Source organism: Hyalella azteca, unplaced genomic scaffold (genome assembly GCF_000764305.2).
Source record: "Hyalella azteca isolate HAZT.00-mixed unplaced genomic scaffold, Hazt_2.0.2 contig12307, whole genome shotgun sequence".
Lineage (NCBI taxonomy): Eukaryota > Metazoa > Arthropoda > Malacostraca > Amphipoda > Hyalellidae > Hyalella > Hyalella azteca.
The window spans coordinates 48,353-68,244 of NW_025942267.1; the positions used below are offsets into that span (position 1 = coordinate 48,353).

The 19,892-nt window shown below is 41.1% G+C and overlaps 1 protein-coding gene across 1 annotated transcript; it reads left to right on the forward strand.

Annotated features, from left to right (window-relative positions):
* Positions 1 to 313: 313 nt before the first annotated feature.
* Positions 314 to 19,781, forward strand: LOC108670137 (sodium- and chloride-dependent glycine transporter 2; the record flags this gene model as incomplete). The annotated part of the gene is given in 14 exon segments (XM_047883216.1): positions 314 to 506; positions 6,962 to 7,096; positions 7,559 to 7,702; positions 8,942 to 9,146; positions 9,860 to 9,885; positions 10,106 to 10,144; positions 10,788 to 10,971; positions 13,812 to 13,965; positions 14,288 to 14,368; positions 14,979 to 15,207; positions 16,720 to 16,832; positions 17,816 to 17,890; positions 19,405 to 19,485; positions 19,771 to 19,781. Coding segments are annotated over 14 exon segments (1,670 nt in total), but the record flags the coding sequence as incomplete, so codon positions are not given.
* Positions 19,782 to 19,892: the final 111 nt, after the last annotated feature.

A 19,892-nucleotide genomic window follows, 5' to 3' on the forward strand; every position in this document is an offset into this window, starting at 1 on the left:
AATTCCGCCACAACACTTATATCGCCGGCCTTCAAAAGAAACAGATTGAGACGCCATGGAGAGTAGACATGCTGTGTTGTCGCTCAATGAGCCTGACCGATTTGCTTCCTGCGTTGAATTGCTTCTGGAACTTTATTACCGTCGGGCGGCTGTGCTGCACTTCCGGAACTTCACTACCGTCGGACGGTTGTGATGTGCAGGCTTGTTTCCGGTGATTTATTGTTTCCGGTGATTTATTGCTTTGAGAGACCCCAGCTAAATTTCAGTGAAGGAACCCGGAAATCGTTGAACAATTAAGAAATAAGAGATTTCGATGGCGTGGAAGAAAGTAAATAAGATTGTAAAGAAGGAATGCAGTTCTTCGAAACAAGATGCACCGAAAAAATCGAACAGGAGATCGAAGTGCGTAGTTGAAGATACTTGCAAGTTCTGCAAAGAGACCTCGTTGAGAGAAGATGATCAAATGGTCATCTGTGAACACTGCGAGGATTTTATTTGCATCAGCTGTGCGAAGCTGAGCTCTGAAGAGTATTGTTTTTTTGTAGAAAACAGAGCCGTTTCACTGGTTCTGTAGTGACTGCGTGAAACCGGCTCCTAGTGCCCGGAAAAGCGAGAAGCAGATGGAAGAGAAGTGGTTCGCTCTGTTTGCAGCATTTCGAGCAGAAATAGAGAACAATTATCGGAAAGAGATGAGCACGTTGAGTAATTTAGTTGGCTCTTTGAGTAATGAACTGAGCTCGTTCCGCAAAGAGTAGATCGAAGAGAGAGCCTAACGGAAAAATACAGAAAATTTGGAAAAGATGGAATTGAAGAATCACAATGTAGTCATAGCCGTAGTCGCTAGCGAAAGCTCACGCGAATTACTAGACTGAGAACGTAGAAAATGCAACCTTGTATGGTTCGGCATTCCCGAAAGCAAAGCATCTGAGACGAACGAACGAGTGATGGCCGACAATAATTATGTGGCAGACTGTTGTATAAAAGCACTAAGCTCACCGGTTGATATTGCATCGTGCAAGAGGCTGCGCTCCAAGAATGCTGATAACACCTGCAGACCTCTATTGGTGACTGTGAAGGATCCGGGCCAGGTTTGGAGCGTGCTGAAAGCAGCGAAAAAATTAGGAGAAACCGTTGAATTCAAGTCTAGTTTTGTGAAGAAGGATTCCATCCCTTTAGAGAGGGCGGATTTCCGCAAGAAGTGGCAGGAGCGAAACAGATCCAGAAGCACAGAAAATCAGGTCACCAACATTCAAGATCTCACGAGGACTCCTACCGCTCGCCGACAGTCAGGGGAGATGGAAGACAATTAAATAGGGAAATCATGTACATAAATCTAGTTCTGTAAATAAGGTAAAAAGTTTACTCATACAACAAAATGGAAGTGCACAAAAGTTTTGAAATGTTTCTACACGAACTCTGATTCCGTTTTGAATAAAAGAAACGAACTGCTAACTGTGATCGCAAACGAGTGTATTGACATTATTTGTATTACAGAGACACTTCCTAAAAATCACGGGGGGAAAATTGCACCAGTTGAATTTTAGCTGCTAGGTTTTGATTGCTTTCATAACTTAAACGAAGGGCAGTGCAGTAGAGGTGTAGCTTTGTGGGTTAGAACCTTTTATGGGGCCCAACAAATTAAGTTATCAGCAGAGCACCAATCCGCTAGAGAATCAGTGTGGTGTGAGCTTTCTCTAAAACGCAGGGATAGCCTCCTAATAGGTGTCCTGTATAGATCACCCAACAGTTCCTCTGAAAACGATAAAATACTGAACAGTCTTCTACCGAGCATGACTTTCAGCAGGTCGCATACGTTGATAGTTGGTGACTTTAACCATCCAGAAATAGACTGGACAGATCAATCCTCTCCAAGGGATGAGAATCACCCTTCATCCTTGTTCATGGAGTCTGTGAGAGACTCATTTTAATACCAGTACATCACAAAGCCAACCCATTTTAGAGGAAATCAAACTCCAAATACTCTAAACCTAGTGTTCAATAGTGAAGAATCAATGGTAGAAGAGCTTCGCCACGAGGCTCCATTGGGCAAAAGTCTCCACCAGTCATTGTTTTTCAGTATTAAGTGCTATACAGAAAAGACGCCTCGGAAGCGTGAACGTTTCAACTTTGCGAAAGGCGACTATGTTAAACTTCGTGAATCAGTGAGTGCAGCGAATATTTCGGACTGTATTATGAACATGAATGTGGCGGAGTCGTGGTCATTCATCAAGAACATTTTTATGTCTGCAGTTAATACATGTGTACCTAAGATTAAGCTCGGTGGAATCAGAAAAACACAGTGGATGAACAATACGGTTAAAGCAAAGCTATATGCAAAGAAAGAAGACTACACGCGCTATATACGGACTCGTGGCGATATTGAGTATAACCTGTACGCAAGAGCTCGAAATCAAGCTGAAAAAGCTTGTCGAACCGCGGTCAAAAACTTTGAAAAAGATGTTGCCAAAAACTCAAAAAATGACCCGAAAGCCTTCTTTTTGTATGCTAATCCGAAGTGTAAGACAAGGGACGGTATTGCTGATTTTAATGTAAATCAACGAAAGACATCTTCGGATGAGGGCAAGGCCAATGTTCTAAATCAGTTCTTTAGCAGCGTCTTCACAGTTGAGGACTTGAACAGTATTCCAGCTATTGAGGAGCGACCAGTGGGCTCGAAGTTAATTAGTTTTGAGATACATGAAGAGGAGGTTCTCAAGCGTCTCCCTGAATCCCAACAAGTCATCTGGATCAGACGGTTTCCACCCGAGATTACTCAACGAATTAGCAACCGTCCTGGCCGGCCCTTCAACAGTATTCTTTCGAAAAACCTTAATCGAAGGGACTTTGCCGGCCGACTGGAAGGAAGCCTAAGTGACACCTCTGTTCAAAAAAGGTGTTAGAAGTAACCCCGGTAACTACTGTCCTGTCAGTCTCACAAGTTTTTTGTGTAAGGTGATGGAATCGATTGTGAGGGATAGGATTATCGACCACTTGACTGTTAACCATCTTCTATCAGACTGTCAGCATGGCTTTATTGCTGGACGAAAGGGTGCCACTGGATGCAGTGTACCTCGATTTTGCCAAAGCATATGATAGTGTTCCGCATGAGCGACTGTTACGTAAAGTGAATTCCTTGGGAATAGAGGGAAATGTACTCCAGTGGATCAGGAATTTCCTAGTAGGCAAAAGACAACGTGACAGCATTAACGGAACCGTATCAGACTAGGCAACTGTGCACAGTGGCGTACCGCAAGGAATCGTTCTTGGGCATGTTATTTTTGTCGCCTTTATAAACGATCTACCTGAAGTAGTGTCAAGCCTGTGCTCCATGTATGCCGATGACACAAATGTTTATAATACAGTTAAGGATGCGTCAAATAAAATGCAACTGCAAAATGATCTTGATAGTTTAGCTGACTGGGCTGATGCGTGGCAGCTGCGTTTCAATGCTGTCAAGTGTAAAGTGCTTCACCTCGACAAGAACAATGAACAGCAAGATTACAGCATGAGAAGACATGGTTGCAACGAGAGGGTTATGAGTGAGAAGTCTTGCGTGGAAAAAGATCTTGGAGTTTGTGTCGACAAGGAGTTAAAATTTTCTAGGCATACTGAAACGCAAATTAATAAATGCAATAAACTGCTTGGGCTGATCAGACGCTCCTACGAGTACCTAGATGTAGAAATAATGAAGCTGTTGTTCACCTCTGTCGTGCGCCCGAACCTAGAGTTTAGAAACGTTGTGTGGTCACCGAGACTTGAAAAGGACGAAAAATCTAGTAGAGAGTGTTCAAAGACGTGCAACAAGGATAATTCCTGGCTTAAAGGGCAAGTCTTATGAAGAAAGATTGAAGATTACGAAGCTTTCCAGTCTCAGTTATCGTCGCGTGCGTGGTGACCTCGTTGAAGTTTACAAGCATACTCATGGTTGGTACAAGGTCCCAGAAGGTTTACTAGAATTTGAAACAAGAACCAACACCAGGGGCCACAGTTATAAACTAAAAAAACTGCGGTGCAACTCATCCATGCGACAACGCTTCTCGCTTCGAGTCACCGACATGTGGAACAGCCTACCAGAATCTATTGTTGACGCTCCGAGTATGAACGCGTTCAAGAACAGACTAGACAAGGCCATGCAGGAGCAAATGTTTAGTCTTGAAATGCCTCTTATCCTACGGAACAACTGAAATCTAGAAGCGATTTTAAACCTACCATCCGTTGAAAAGATTTGATTAAAAGGCCAGCCTAGTCAAGAAAAGAACAAGAATTGGCGACAAGCCTATCCAGGCCTATTCTTCAATGCCGAAGATACTATACCATACTATCATTTTGAGTAATACTGTAATTTAATTTCCTTACGTGTACTGCTCACGGACGATCCAACTCTGAACTCGGCACACTGGGCGAACTGAGTGTAAATTTCTGCGGCAGCGTCTGGCAGGATAGTGACGTGGCCGAGGGTGCACGAGAATAGTGAGGTATGAACTGCACAAATAATTGTGCATGGATTTTATCAGTTTCGTGTAGGCATAAATTTTAATTTAAAATCTCTCGATTTCGCAAAAGTTACAGCAAAAATTTCTCATCTTCAATGCAGACAGCCGTTTATTTTTCACTAATAGATAAACCGTTCGCTGCCGACGGGAACATTTTTTCTTGCAATATTTTTACTGCTACTATTTCCTTCTCATACCAGAGCAGAAAGCGAACTCGTTGTTTTATTCACCAGCCTGTAGGCTACAGCATCCTTCTATGTACTTTTTCTCATTTTGCACACAATACCGAAATTAGATTCAGTCAGCCTCTTTCTTCTCTCTTCGTGCCCTAACAGGGAATTGCTTTGTTCAACGGTTGAGGATTCGAGGATTTTAATTTGATTATCATCCAAAGAAGACGTCTTCGAAAGGCTCAATTTTACGTCTTTCGCGACAGAAGCAAAGCCATTGCTTTCGTAGCCGTAACTGCGACGGATTTTCTTTCTATTTAATTTATGCCCATGTTCGCTGAAAAGCCGCTTTCTAGCAGTTGCATTTTACTTCACTCTATTTAGTATTTTACTATAGCCGGGACCGAGAGTTCCAGCTATAACCGAGTTCCGAGAACCGAGAGTTCCGGCTCGGTTTCTCGAGAAACCGAGTTTGGCGGTTTCTCGAGATGTATAGACTTCTTAGAAATATTCCTGATAAATCCTTGAAATGTGATTTCGACATTCAATTTTTTTAATCTCATTAGGAGCATAGGGCATGACTGTCAACAGTTTTGTATACACGCTCATGTCACCGTCACCAACAAAGCGAGAGTACTTCAAGCCATGTGTTTTAATACTCCTTTAGAAGCCTTCAACGAGGATGTCCGCCTCCATTGCTGATGGACTCTCAGCCCAATTTTGACAGCTGGGATGATCTTTTGGAGCTTTCTTGTTGCGTTTTGCGTACGCGCAGACCGAGCAAAATCGATTTCATACGCCCATAAATTTCACTTTTCGCGTTCTGTAGCCAAAGAGGAATAAGAAAGAAAGAGAAAGAAAGTTCTGTAGAAAGAGGAATAATTGTGACCATACGATCGTTTTGACCAGGCTACGTCAGCAGTTACCAAAATTTCCGGAATTTCATTTGCATCAATTCTGTTTTCTTGAATGGTCAGTTCTTTTTCTTCTTCAACGGCCATTTTCATGTTATCCATTGCAGTTTCCGCCTATAGCTTACTATAGGAGTTGAGTAAACATCCATAACATTTAAACAGATAATAACATTGGAGTTGAGCAAAGATCCATAACATATAAACATATAATAACAGGAGTTGAGCAAATATCGCTACAAATAATTTAACAATGATACTGCGTACCATGATACTTTGTATCATTGTTGGTTATAGCTCATGTTATTTGCTTCTAAAATTAATCATTTATATTAGCCTTTTTATTATCATATAAATCAGCATTTTTACAATCATGGTATTATGAATTTAAATCAAATATTCAGTGTGACAGTAATTAAGTGGGCCTAGTCTGATATTAATATGATATATTATTAAGAGATGTTTAATGCATTATTGCGGTCTACTTTTTATCCTTGAAAAAATTTCTACAGGAATAGAATGACATGAAATTAACTACATATCTTAAACGTATATAATAAATTTCTGGCATGGAAAATTACCACATCGACTGAAATACTTTAATGATTACATAGAATCCTGAACGTATAGAATTTAATATAGAATAAATAATTAATATATTTAATACTCTAGCTCATTCAATTCAAAGATGAGCATTAAAATCATCGTTCATGTGGTGGCAAATGGAAAACTGTATCCTAAATTGGGTTGTTTTTGCATTCATCCTTCTCATATCTTAAAACATAATTACGATTATCTCATCTTAATCATCCCAACGAATTACGCGCATGTACGACCAGTTCGTTTACGACCATGACGCTCATATACCAGACCGCGAAATGGGCAGGGAAAGAAGAGTGTTTACCTTGAACAGATTTATTGCGTGCGCCTGCAGGAAAGTATGACATCCAGGGGGTAAAGTCTTGCTTTAATCTACGGAAGTTTTACCTAACATTTGGGCTTTGAGTGGTTATATCTAATACTAGAAGAATAATGCAGAAATGTTTGGTGTAGCGATCAATGAAGGATAAATAGTTAAACTTGCGTACTTCAAGAAAATGGTTGAAAAGTCGCACGCTTTACGAAAATCGGGGTGCAAAACTTTATCCTTCCGGATAATAGTTGAAAGAAAAAGTTTGTATAATTTAATTCATAATTATAGTTAAGAATCTCCATAGACAACTATCGCGGCTGAGCGCCTCGATGCATAGTCTTAATTTCAATATAACTGAAATAATCTAACTGGTACAAGTAAGTCAATAAATTGGCCAACTGCAGCTGCTTGATAATTTTTTTTCGTTTTCCTCCACTAGAAATCCACTTTAAAGGATTTGTTCTTTGTGTTCAGCGGTGTTCCTCATCCCGTACACGATAATGCTGTTCCTCGCTGGACTGCCCATGTTCTTCATGGAGCTGGCGTTGGGCCAGTACGTGGGGTTGGGCCCCAATATGCTCTTCCAGAACATGGCGCCGCTCTTTTCAGGTCTAGTACTCACTAGAAATTTTATATTGTATCATAAGCGCTGATGCTAAACTGTGTTAAGTAGTTATGATTTTGTATAGATGTGTGCTTAGCATTGTTTATTAAGCGTGTGTGTGTACGTTTATTTGTTTTCATTAATTTTACAAAAATAACTTCCACAAATTTATAGCGGGTAAAAATTTTACTGCTACATACACTTGCACGTATAGAAATACATACTGAAAACGTGTCCGACGATCTTTAGTTTTCGCTCGGTCACAACCCTCACTCAGCATTCTGAGAAATGGGACTTTGTCAATATAGCGTTACACTTTTGTATTCTTGTGGGTCATTCTGACTCAGCTTGGCCCGTCAAAAAAACGTATCAGTGCCACGTCCGCTTTCTATTAGTGCTTCATTTTTCTTTGTGAGGGTCCATACCTTTGAGCTGTAAGATAATACCGATTGGTTTGTATGCTGTAGGTCTGGGTATTGGGATGCCCATCGTTTCTTTCTACTGCTGCGTCTACTTCGGGGTGATCATGGCCTGGTCTATCTACTACACCTTCAGCTCATTCACGGCCGAACTGCCCTGGGGCTCCTGTGATAACGACTTCAATACGCCAGGTAGGGTACCAGTGATAGCGCTCTCAAGATGAGGCATTGTGCAAATGGGGCATGAGTTATTGTGCGAATAACTTCCTATTATTTGTGGGACCGATATCCACGCACGTTGAGTGGGTGAGTTACTTAGGTTACGAACGGGAGAAAGTGGTCTGAATAGGGCAAGTGTGAGCGTGATCCGGTTGGGTGGCAAAAAAATCAGCCGCCATCACTGGGTGTCCCACTAAGGCTGTGAAGAAGGAAGACGACGGCAAGAGGTGTTTCATGGATTGGAGTGTCTCTTCATGATTTGAGTCACGTTTGGATTAGAACGCGAATCACAGCATGGAAAACGCATTGCCCTTAAAGGTAAGATTCCCGGGAACCACTGTTGGTCGTTCATTGCAAATCCAGTACTGGGCGAAAAGGACGGGGGAGAAGGGCTTCCTCGCAAGAAATCGGTGGGAGCAGGACTGGCAGACCGCTGTTATTCTCAGAAGCTTCTGCGTTGTGGCTAGATACTTCCCATCAAACCAACCGCTCGGCTCCTCGTAAGAATCGAACGATGGAAGCCATCTCCAGCAGAGGGGTTGCAAACTGGCTAAAACGGGACTGAAGAGAAGCCTTGATAAGCCTCTGCTGAGGAGGAATCACAATTTGAAGAAGCGACTGCAAAGTACTGCGGTCTAAAGCGGCAAAAGAAATAGGCATGCAGGGAATTTAAGGACACCAGTCTTAATGTGGATGCGGCAGCCAAGAGAACGCCTCATTCAAGCCAAAAGAGGCAGCTTAGAGAACGCCTTACGATAGAAATTCTGGATAGTTTGCAAGCTGGTCGCAATCATTTTACAGGTGACGGTGCTGATCGTCTTAGGAGAACTACCATTTATGGTTTTCAGGGATTTCAGGAAACGCAAGGATGGCAAGTGCTTCACGCGACCCCTGCAGGATTTGAAATATAATACCAAGAGGGCGATACCGTTGCCGATCGAGACGAGAGGGTAAATCCACAATTGGTGGATATTAGCATTTTGATTCGCCAAGAGTCTGCAGTTACGATATTATTAGCGGGTCAATCGGAGACCCCTACACGGAGCTTTGCGAAGTTACCCTTCGCTGTATTGAATCGGGAGTTTTGAACAAAACGTACTGAGAAGGACGAAATATGGCGTTTAGTTTAACCCTATCATCTGCATGGCCTCAGAATTTGTACCTCTTTGCCACAGAATCATTTCCTCCCACTAATCATCATGCGCCCCCCAGAATGCGCGACGGTGGAAGACGTTCGCATGTGCGAGGAGAACAGCACGTATTACTACGACCACTCCTGCCTCTCCCTTGAAAAAATTTGCGGCCTGGAGGGCTACGACACGTACAACGACACCTTATGTTACGACGCTAACACTACGACTACCTTAACCCCCGGGGAAGCTGTTCATAGGATGTCGTCATCCGAGGACTTTTACAAGTGAGATTTAAGTATTAAATGAATCAATTATGCAGTTTTAGTAATTATGGAATGCGACAAATATTTTATTGAAATTCGTGGCCACCTCGAAATTAAATTTTGGTCAAATGAGATCATTTATGTTATTTATTTCAATTATTTTCTTGCGCTGATTATTTATTGGCGATGCTGCTAATTTCGGCAATAATTGTTCTGACCACCCAATGAAACAAATCAATAAACATAAGAATCGATCGAGCATTGAGTAATTAATATTTTGTAATTTCGAACCTTTTGCATTGAAAATTGTACTGCGTTGACAAGCAACAAATCGGAATTTATTCATTAAAAGAACGATAGAAAATAACACATTTCTACAAGGTAATTTTGTCATGATGATCATCGCAGCAATAGACCAATAAATAACGGCTACCTAATAAAATTCTTCGACTTTCAACCAAAAAATGAAATTTGAATTGACTTTAATATTCGAATTTAGACTTTGGAAGCCACATCGCGTGTAACAGAATTATTGAAGAGTTCAAAATACCTATATTATTAATTTTAATTCTATGTACATTTAAAGCATTAAAATATAAAAATTTGCATCTCAACAATGATGGTTAAATAGTGACTGTCTTTTTCCAAAACCATCCTGCAAAACAACGTAACTTTTGAATGGCAGGAACGGAAAGCTGGGGGCTTTAGACCGTAATATGACCCCTTCCTTCCAGGAACGGGGTGCTGGGGGCTTTAGACCGTAATATGACCCCTTCCTTCCAGGAACGGGGTGCTGGGGGCTTTAGANTAGTAAATAGCATTACCGTGCGTCGTGCTCACCGTCATACTCGGGTTCGGTGAGTAGTAAATAGCATTACCGTGCGTCGTGCTCACCGTCATACTCGGGTTCGGTGAGTAGTAAATAGCATTACCGTGCGTCGTGCTCACCGTCATACTCGGGTTCGGTGAGTAGTAAATAGCATTACCGTGCGTCGTGCTCACCGTCATACTCGGGTTCGGTGAGCGTAGTAAATAGCATTACCGTGCGTCGTGCTCACTGTCATACTCGGGTTCGGTGAGCGTAGTAAATAGCATTACCGAGTGTCGTGCTTACCGGTATACAGGTATTTATTTTTTACTCATATTTGCAATACTATCCTAATACTAGAAATGCTCCTACACTTCACTTATATTGATAAGTGGAGTATCTAAAAGTACCTAATACTTTTAAGTTACTAATATCAACATGTCTACACTACAATTCTTACTTCCACACTATATAAGTATTCGCATCTCTACTTTCACACCACTAGTATTCTTACTGTCAGACGATCTCTTGATGACGTACATTACTAATGTTCAATAATGAATCAAGAAGGAGTATCTTACTTCCTGTCTAGAGACCGCGCATTAGTAATAGTAAGCCGCTGCCTAGACTTACTTTCCTAGATAGAGCTTCTACTACTCGTACTACCCCAACACTATTTGCTCTAGCGCTGTTCCCGTCGCAAACCTTGTACAGTCTTAACTATGCTTGATAAAAAGGTGAAACTTTTGGCCTGAGTGTCCTGATATTGTCACGCGTACACTACTCGTATTCCTACTTCTACAATACAATTATTCCTACTCCTACACAAGTACTTTCCCCCTACCGCCCTTCAGGCCTGACGCTGGACGGCGCCACGGAGGGCATCCAGTTCTACTTCCTTCAGCCTAACGTTACGAAGCTCCTCGAGATTGAGGTCTGGACCGACGCTTCTACTCAGATATTCTACTCCCTCGGCGTAGCTTTCGGCTCCCTCATCACACTCTCATCATACAACAAGTTCAACACCAACTGCATGAGGTAATGACATAGCACTGGTGTGCCAAGGCCCATAATCATATCATTTCCTGATACTTGCCGGTGATAGTGGATAACATATATTAATAAAGCTTTGGTAATACTCTGAACCATTATTCTCTGTCAGTTTGACAAGTGTCGTTTGCAAGGTAATGGAATCCATTGTAAGGGATCGATTGATCGATCATTTGACTGTTAATAATCTCCTATCAGACTGTCAACGTGGCTTTTTATTGCCTGTAGATCCTGCACCACTAACCTCTTGTCTATATTGAACGATTTGACTTGCCTGCTGGACGAAAGGAAGCCAGTAGATGCAGTGTACCTCTATTTTGCCAAGGCATTTGACAGTGTCCCACAGGAGCGGCTGTTGTGTAAAATGAAGTCTCTGGGAATTGAGAGTAACGTACTCAAATGGATGAGAGATTTCTAGTAGGGAGACGACAACGTGTCAGTATTAATGGGACCGTATCAGACTGGGCTTCAGAGGGCAGCGGCGTGTCACAAGGAAGCGCTCTCGGGCCTGTTTTATTCGTTGCGTTTATAAACGATTTACCAGAAGCTGTGTTTAGCGTGTGCTCGATGTATGCTGACGACACAAAAGTTTTCTAATATAGTGAAGAATATGCCTCAAAAAGTACAGTTGCAAGGTGATCTTGACAATTTGGTCAACTGGGCTGATACGTGGCAGCTGCGTTTTAATGCTGACACTGACAAGTGTAAAGTACGCGTAATCCACCTTGGCAAGAACAATGAACAGCAAGATTATAGTATGAGGAGACATGGTTGCAATGAGAGAGTGATGATGTCGAAGTCGATAATGGGAAAAAATTTAGGAGTTTATGTCGAGAATGAGGTGTAATTTTCTAAGCATAATGAAGCTCAAGCCATTAAACGACTTGGACTGATTAGACGCTCCTACGAGTACATAGATGCTGAAACAATGAAGCAATTGTTTGTCGCTGCCGTGCGTCCGAAGTTTGGAAACGCCATGTGGTCACCAAAACTATAAAAGGACAAAAATTTAGTCGAGAATGTTCAAAGACGTGCAACAAGGATAATTCCTGGATCAAAAGTCAAGCCTTATGAAGAAAAAATAAAGATTATGATGCTTCCAAGCCTTTGTATTCGACGTCTGCATGGTGACTTCATTCAAGTATACAAGTATACCAACGGTTTATATGAGGTCTCAAAAGGATTACTAGAATTTGAAACAAGAACCAACACCAGAGGCCATGGCAATAAACTAAAAAAACCGCGTTGTAACGCATCCTTGCCAAAACATTTCTTCTCGCTTCGAGTCACCGACATGTGGAACAGCCTCCCTGATAGCATCGTTGACGCTCCGAGCATGAACGCCTGCAAGAACAGACTAGACAAAGCAATGCAGGAAAATATTTTCTGTCTTGAAATGCCTAGCACCTTGCCGACCTGGCAATAAGTCCAGCCCCAGCAGGCATTCGGCGGTTGAATCAACTACGCATTACGACGATGAGATCAGGGTGAAAGGAGGTTTAGAATGAAAATTGAAGCAACATCTTTCATGAAACGTCGTACTGACGTTACATTGCAAGGTTTAATCAATGTTACTACTACGACGTTGCTGCAATGTTGAATAAGGTTGTTGAATGTTGAATAAGGTTAAGGACGTTGTAAATAAGGTTGTTTAACGACCCTTCTAGTTTTGGTCAGATTTCGACGTTGATATGACGTTTAATTTTGGTTGTTCAACATTTCAACCCGAAATCAACCAATAATCAACGTTGTTTCAACGTCAGATGCCTGCTGGGGTAGCTATCTCAATCAATAGTCAGTTATGGAAAGATCGGGTTCCAAAGGCCGGGTCCTTGTGAATCAAGTCACGAAAAGTACAAGAATCGGCAGCAGACCACGGGCCTATTTATTCAGTGCCGACACTTCTATACTATACTCTATTATTGCGTTTACAATCATTATTGATATACGTATGTGGTAAACCTATATACAAAATGTACTAGTCAATTTATTTCTACTCAACTACTATAAACTTAACACAGTTTTTTGTTAAACTACCAATTAATATTGACTCGATAATTTTTTTAGAAATGAAAAAATGGCTATTAATTACTAACACTAATGTTATTATACTATTACTGGTTGCACCATTTAATCTATAACATTAACCATTAAAATGCACTAATGACAGGATATTATAGATAATGTGATATTATCGATAGCGATACATCATTATTAACGAAACATTGTTAATAACAAGAATTCATTCATAACTAAACATCACCGATAATAAAACATCATAAATAACAAGACTTTATTTTTAATAAGAAATCATGATAACCTGTCATAACAAATACCGATGAGAGACCACAAGCCATGCAGAGAACAAGCTTGTTGCAAGATAACAACAATATAACAACTCACAGGGACTTGCCACGCTTGATAACAATACAAGTCCCGCCAGATAACAACAAGATAACAACATACAGGGACTTGCCACGCTTGATAACAATACAAGTGCCGCCAGATAACAAGATAACAACATACAGGGACTTGCCACGCTTGATAACAATACAAGTCCCGCCAGATAACAAGATAACAACATACAGGGACTTGCCACTCTTAATAACAATACAAGTCCCGCCAGATAACAACAAGATAACAACATACAGAGAATTGCCACGCTTAATAACAATTCAAGTGCCGCCAGATAACAAGATAACAACCCACAGAGAATTGCCGCGCTTGATAAAAATACAAGTCCCTCCAGATAACAACCCACAGAGAATTACCACGCTTGATAACAATACAAGTGCCGCCAGATAACAAGATAACAACCCTCCCCCCAGAGACGCGCTGGTGGTTGCCACGTGCAACTGTCTCACGTCGGTCTACGCGGGCTTCGCGCTGTTCAGCGTGCTGGGCGCTCTGGCCCACGAGCTGGACGTCCCCGTGTCGGAGGTCGTCACGTCTGGGTCTGGACTGGCCTTCATCGCAGCCTCAGCTTGATCTGGGCCTCAGCTTGACCTGGGCCTCAGCTTGACCTGGATCGCAGCTGGACCTGGGCCTCAGCTGGAACTGGACCCTGACTTAAACGTGTTTTTATAGTACGGCCCTTGGTCTTAATTTGAACTAGGAAATGATTTTTCGCCAGGTTCAAATGGACCCAAAAATTTCCATTTTCACGATGTTCAAAATTCATTGACTCGAAGGTTCTACCATCTCATAGATAGTTTCCTGAAAGGTTTTAATTTGTTCATTTGATCAACACGTTAATAATTTATTCATGTGATGAATATGTTAACGTCACAGATTTCCCAAACAGGCTGTGCTGAACATGCCTCCGCCGCAGCTGTGGTCGATCCTGTTCTTCGTCATGTTCATCACGATAGGCCTGTCGTCGCAGGCACGTTTACATGTTGCGTGCCTCATGTTCCGTGCCTCATGTTCCAAACCTCATGTTCCGTACCTCATGTTCCGTGCCTTCATGTTCTGTGCCTTCATGTTCCGTGCCTTCATGTTCTGTGCCTCATGTTCCGTGCCTCATGTTCCGTGCCTCATGTTCTGTGACTCATGTTCCGTGCCTCATATTCCATGTATCATGTTCCGTGCCTCATGTTCTCGTATACCGTTTATGTTCATTTAGAGCTCCTCTTATCAATTTGAACGCATTCTATAACGGTGCTAGTAATTTTCTTCGATTTCGACTAAAATTTCCCTACTGTTTTCTAAATCATACTCTATTCCCTGTTTTTAGCGTTGAACTCTATTTTTCAATTTCAACAATGAATTAATTGCAAAACTAAAAATAAATGAAAACTATTCACGCAGTTTGCGATGGTGGAGACTGGTTATTTCATTGCTGGTTATATTGTTTCAATGCAGACTCCCATTTTGCAGTTGCTTCGAATGCCAAACTCTAAGCTCCTGAATTTTTAACGTTAAACTTCGTTTCTAAATATTTTTGAAAGTAAAAATTAATTTCAAAATTATGAAGAAAGGATAACTGCGTGCAGTTTGCGATGGTGGAGACCGTAAACACGGCGCTGTACGACCAGTGGCCGGCCCTGCGACGCCACAAGCTGGCCGTGTCGCTGGCAGTGTGCTCGCTCATGTTCGCCCTAGGGTCGCCCATGTGCCTCCAGGGCGGAGTGTACATCTTCGAGCTCTTTAACCTATACTCCACAGGCGTGTCCGTGCTCGTCCTCGCCTTTGTCGAGGTCATACTTGTGCACTACATCTACGGTGAGATACGTAGCGCTGGTATACGTGGCTATGGAGGGGGGAAACGTGACACTTGAGAGAAATATGTGACGTCTTAGGTATGTCGTAAGTTACAATTGAGGCCGGATACGTGGCACTGGCGATCTGGCATGTGTTGCTGGGAGGGGAGAATACTTGCCCAATTAAGTAATACGTGCAACTATTGGTTGTTCGCTGATACCGGACACAGTACATAGAAAAGTAGGATACGTGGCATTGATGTTGAGGTACATAGAACTACGTCCAGACACATGGTTATCACCTACAATGACATTAAACATTACGCCATCGTTCAAGGTTGACCGTAACTGTTCTCGAGATGGTTGATTACCAAGAAACTTAGTGTGAACACAATGTGGAATTATGACGCTCAATGGTCAATTAAAATGCGAGTCAGAGTCAGTAGATAGTTTACGCCCATAAAATGGTTGCTGTAAATGATGGTATACCGCTGTGAATTTATGCATCTTTATTTTATTTCATCATTTTTATTTAGTCATAGCCTTTTCCATTTAATTCAGCAGTAATGTCTTACACACGTATAACGAGGGTTGCTAGATAGCTTTAAAAACTGTCAAGTCAGCAGAGAAAAGGCCAAGAAAGGCCTTTAACTCAATATATACTAGTATGTTTGTAAGTTCCGGTGTAAAAATTCAATTTCCATTTAGAAAACACAGCAGTTAGTGGTTGAAATAAACGGTTGACACATTATTTAATGTTAGCAATAAATGGTTGACACAGCAGTTAATGGTTGCAATAAATGGTTGACACAGCAGTTAATGGTTGCAATACTTGGTTGAGACAGCAGTTAATGGTTGCAATAAATGGTTGACACAGCAGTTAATGGTTGCAATAAATGGTTGACACAGAAGAAAAGGCCAAGAAAGGCTTTTAACTCAATATACATATACTAGTATGTTTGTAAGTTGCGGTGTTAAAGTTCCATTTCCATTTAGAAAACACAGCAGTTAGTGGTTGAAATAAACGGTTGACACAGCAGGTAATTGTTGCTTTAAATGGTTGACAAAGCAGTTAATGGTTGCAATAAATGGTTGACAAAGCAGTTAATGGTTGCAATAAATGGTTGACAAAGCAGTTAATGGTTGCAATAAATGGTTGACAAAGCGGTTATTGGTTTGCAATAAATGGTTGACACAGCAGTTAATGGTTGCAATAACCAGTTGACACAGCAGTTAATGGTTGCAATAAATGTTTGCCAGGGCAGTTAATGGTTGCCATAAACAGTTGACACAGAAGTTAATGGTAGTAATAAATGGTTTAAACAGCAGTTAATGGTTGAAATAAATGTTTTCCAGAGCAGTTACTGGTTGCAATAAATGTTTGACACAACAGTTAATGGTTGTAATAAACGGTTGACAGAACAATAAATGGTTGACACAACAGTTAATGGTTGTAATAAACGGTTGACACAGCAATAAATGGTTGACACAACAGTTAATGGTTGCAATAAATGGTTTCTGTAACATTACGCAGGCCACAGGAAAATACTGCAGCACATACAGGATGAGATGGGCATACACATCCCACTGCTGCTCAGGGGTTACTGGCACATCACGTGGCTGCTGCTCACTCCCGCGTCTGTCTTGGTGAGTCACCGAGCGTTACTGACAAGCGCCACGTGGCTGCTGCTCACGCCACGTGGCTGCTGCTCACGCCTCGTGGCTGCTGCTCACGCCACGTGGCTGCTGCTCACGCCACGTGGCTGCTTGCTGCTCACCACAACGGCAGTGCTGGAGGCTGCGCCAAATATTTGTTTGGGTTAAAAATTTGTTTACTAAACTCAATTTCGAAGCCGGTACTGACTTTGGCGCGTACAGCTATTAATACTGCGCTGTATGCGGCATATATTAACAAGTATGGATATTATTGCAGTTATAAGTCAGGACATATATAAAAAGGGATAAACTTAATTAAGGTATGCATAATTTATCAAAAACGGCAAATAATGAAATGAGATAGTAAAAATTATCTCTGCAATTATTACGAAAGTAACAGCATTTAATGATCATTAACAGGTAAATATTTCAAATTTTACAATCGGCTTTTACTTTAATGCAATAACCTGTGGAATGCGCTGTTCTTTAAGAACTACCAATAACCTGTGGAATAGATGCTCTTAACCTTCTACCGTTTGACATGAGTAACCGGAGCAATATCAGTAGTATATTAATATTGCTAATATAATATAATAATATTAGTATAATTAATAATATTAGTTACAGGAGCAATATTATCACAAGTCTACTTCCCAAAAAGGATACGTTCTAGTGAGCGCAAAATGACTTGCACTGATGGTTGCCGCCACGTACGACAACTTTAAAATGTTCTCTGTTGCGTACAAACGTCTTCAGGTTGCTACACTCAATAGTTTACGTATAATTTAAGTTGAAAGTTATGTTCCCGGAGAGTGACATACGGCGGTAGAGGGTTAAGAGCTACCAATAACCTATATTACTAATAATAACCAATTATATTCGCTGCTCTTTTAATGATTAATGATAATAAATAATAATAATAATAGCAATGGTAATAATAATAATAATTTTTGGTAACCCCCTCTCTCCCAAAGCTGATCCTGGCGCTGTCGCTGGTGTTCTGGGTGCCCGCATACTGGGGAGACTACCTGCTACCACAAGTCGCGCAGGTAACGCTTACTGGGGAGACTACCTGCTACCACAAGTCGCGCAGGTAACGCTTACTGGGGAGACTACCTGCTACCACAAGTCGCGCAGGTAACGCTTACTGGGGAGACTACCTGCTACCACCAGTCGCGCAGGTAACGCTTACTGGGGAGACTACCTGCTGCCACCAGTCGCGCAGGTCAGGCGAGAACTGTCATGAGTACGGGGCGTGTTTTTAAAGTCGTTTGCACATCAAAAAACAACATGTACTTTTTCCTTGAAAATAACATATTAACTTCAAAGACAGTAATTTTCTCTATTTTTCTATACAGTTTCTGTTAATTTTGACGCAATTATCGCACCTTGGGACAAGCTTTAGTATGCCATCGTCAAAGAAGCTCACCTCCAGATTAAACAACTTCGTAAAGAATACTTCTTAAGACTGCAGGAAATCTTTCAGCAAAGGACTAAATCGTGCATCACATGTTCTCTTTCACTTTATAGTTCACTTTTTGAATCATATCATCAGTAATGACTGAATATACCCTAATTCGAATGTTTGTGCGGGTATCGTTAAAGGAACTATCTCATTTCCGTACCATTCCATCAATCATATTTTCACCATACATTTCACTGATTTGACGATAAATGTGAACTGATATGAACCGATTATGAACTGATATGAACCGATTATGAACGATATGAACGATGATATGCCTTTAGCACAGAAAAACCGATTTACAGCGCACACTTCGCAGTCGGTGAGATTCTCAATAGTTCCACGCATTAAAAAATCGTGTAAATAGATGTAGATTAGATCGGATGGTTCCGTAATAGCGTCTGTGGCTTCCCAATAAATATAGCTACATGGCGCACATGAGCTTAACCGCGTCCGCAGGGCTGCGGCGGCGTAATTTAAAAACAAGTTTTACTCTACTCTATATTAATTTTAAAACAATTTTTACTCTAAAAACATGCCTCGTACTTATATCATTAGTCTGCTTAAATTGCAAGTCCACCATGATTTCCAAAGCAGAGAAAACACCGACTACATTCACCGTCCAATTGTAATTGTTAGTCGATAGGTTCAGAAGTTCCATCGTCTACCAAAGTTTTAATTTCTATGTTTTAATTTTTAAGTTTAATTTAATTTTAATTCTCGTTTAAATTTGGATTTTCTCTGATGAATAAACTAGTATTCTCTAATTGCTTTCCCTGCTGATGGAGCTCGAAACGTTTTCGATGAAGCTATGAAGCTAAGGTAATTTAATAATGTATTTCCTTTGCATTCAAATTCTTGGCGAACTGTCATTGTCCAGGCACAATACATTTTAGAAAGTTATTTCAAAGTGAACCATTCCACAATTTGAATCTTCGCAATGTTCAGCTTTATCACAGTTTGACATACAAACACACTTTTTTCCAACATTTTAAACGGCACAAAAACGGTTGTTGATTACCATGACTTATTATTAAGATTTCACCCATAATTATCATACAATATGATAAATTTAACGATAGTTTTCACATCCCTCAGATCCTGGGCTGGCTGATATGCCTGTCCTCGGTGGTCTGGCTGCCCCTCATGGCCCTCGTGGTGGTGTGCAAGCAAGAATACGTGAGTGCCGCAGCTTCCCTCAAATAATTAAACCTTCAATTGTTTTTTTAATTGCTGCTCTTAATATCCGAATTTCAGAGAAACTTGAAAAATTATCGTCGTTAATTTCCAAATATCAGAGCCTCTTTTCAATTACAGCAAGTCATTGGTTAGCTACAACGACGGTTTGGAACGTTCTTATTAACAGTTTCCTCACTTCACAGACAGGAATGGCGTTTTTATCACCAATTTCCTCACATCACAGACGGGTATGACGTTTTTATCTTCAATTTCCTCTTATTGCAGACGGGTATGGCGTTTTTATCACCAATTTCCTCACATCACTAACGGGTATGACGTTTTTATCTCCAATTTCCTCAACATCATAGACGGGTATGGCGTTTTTATCTCCAATTTCCTCAACATCA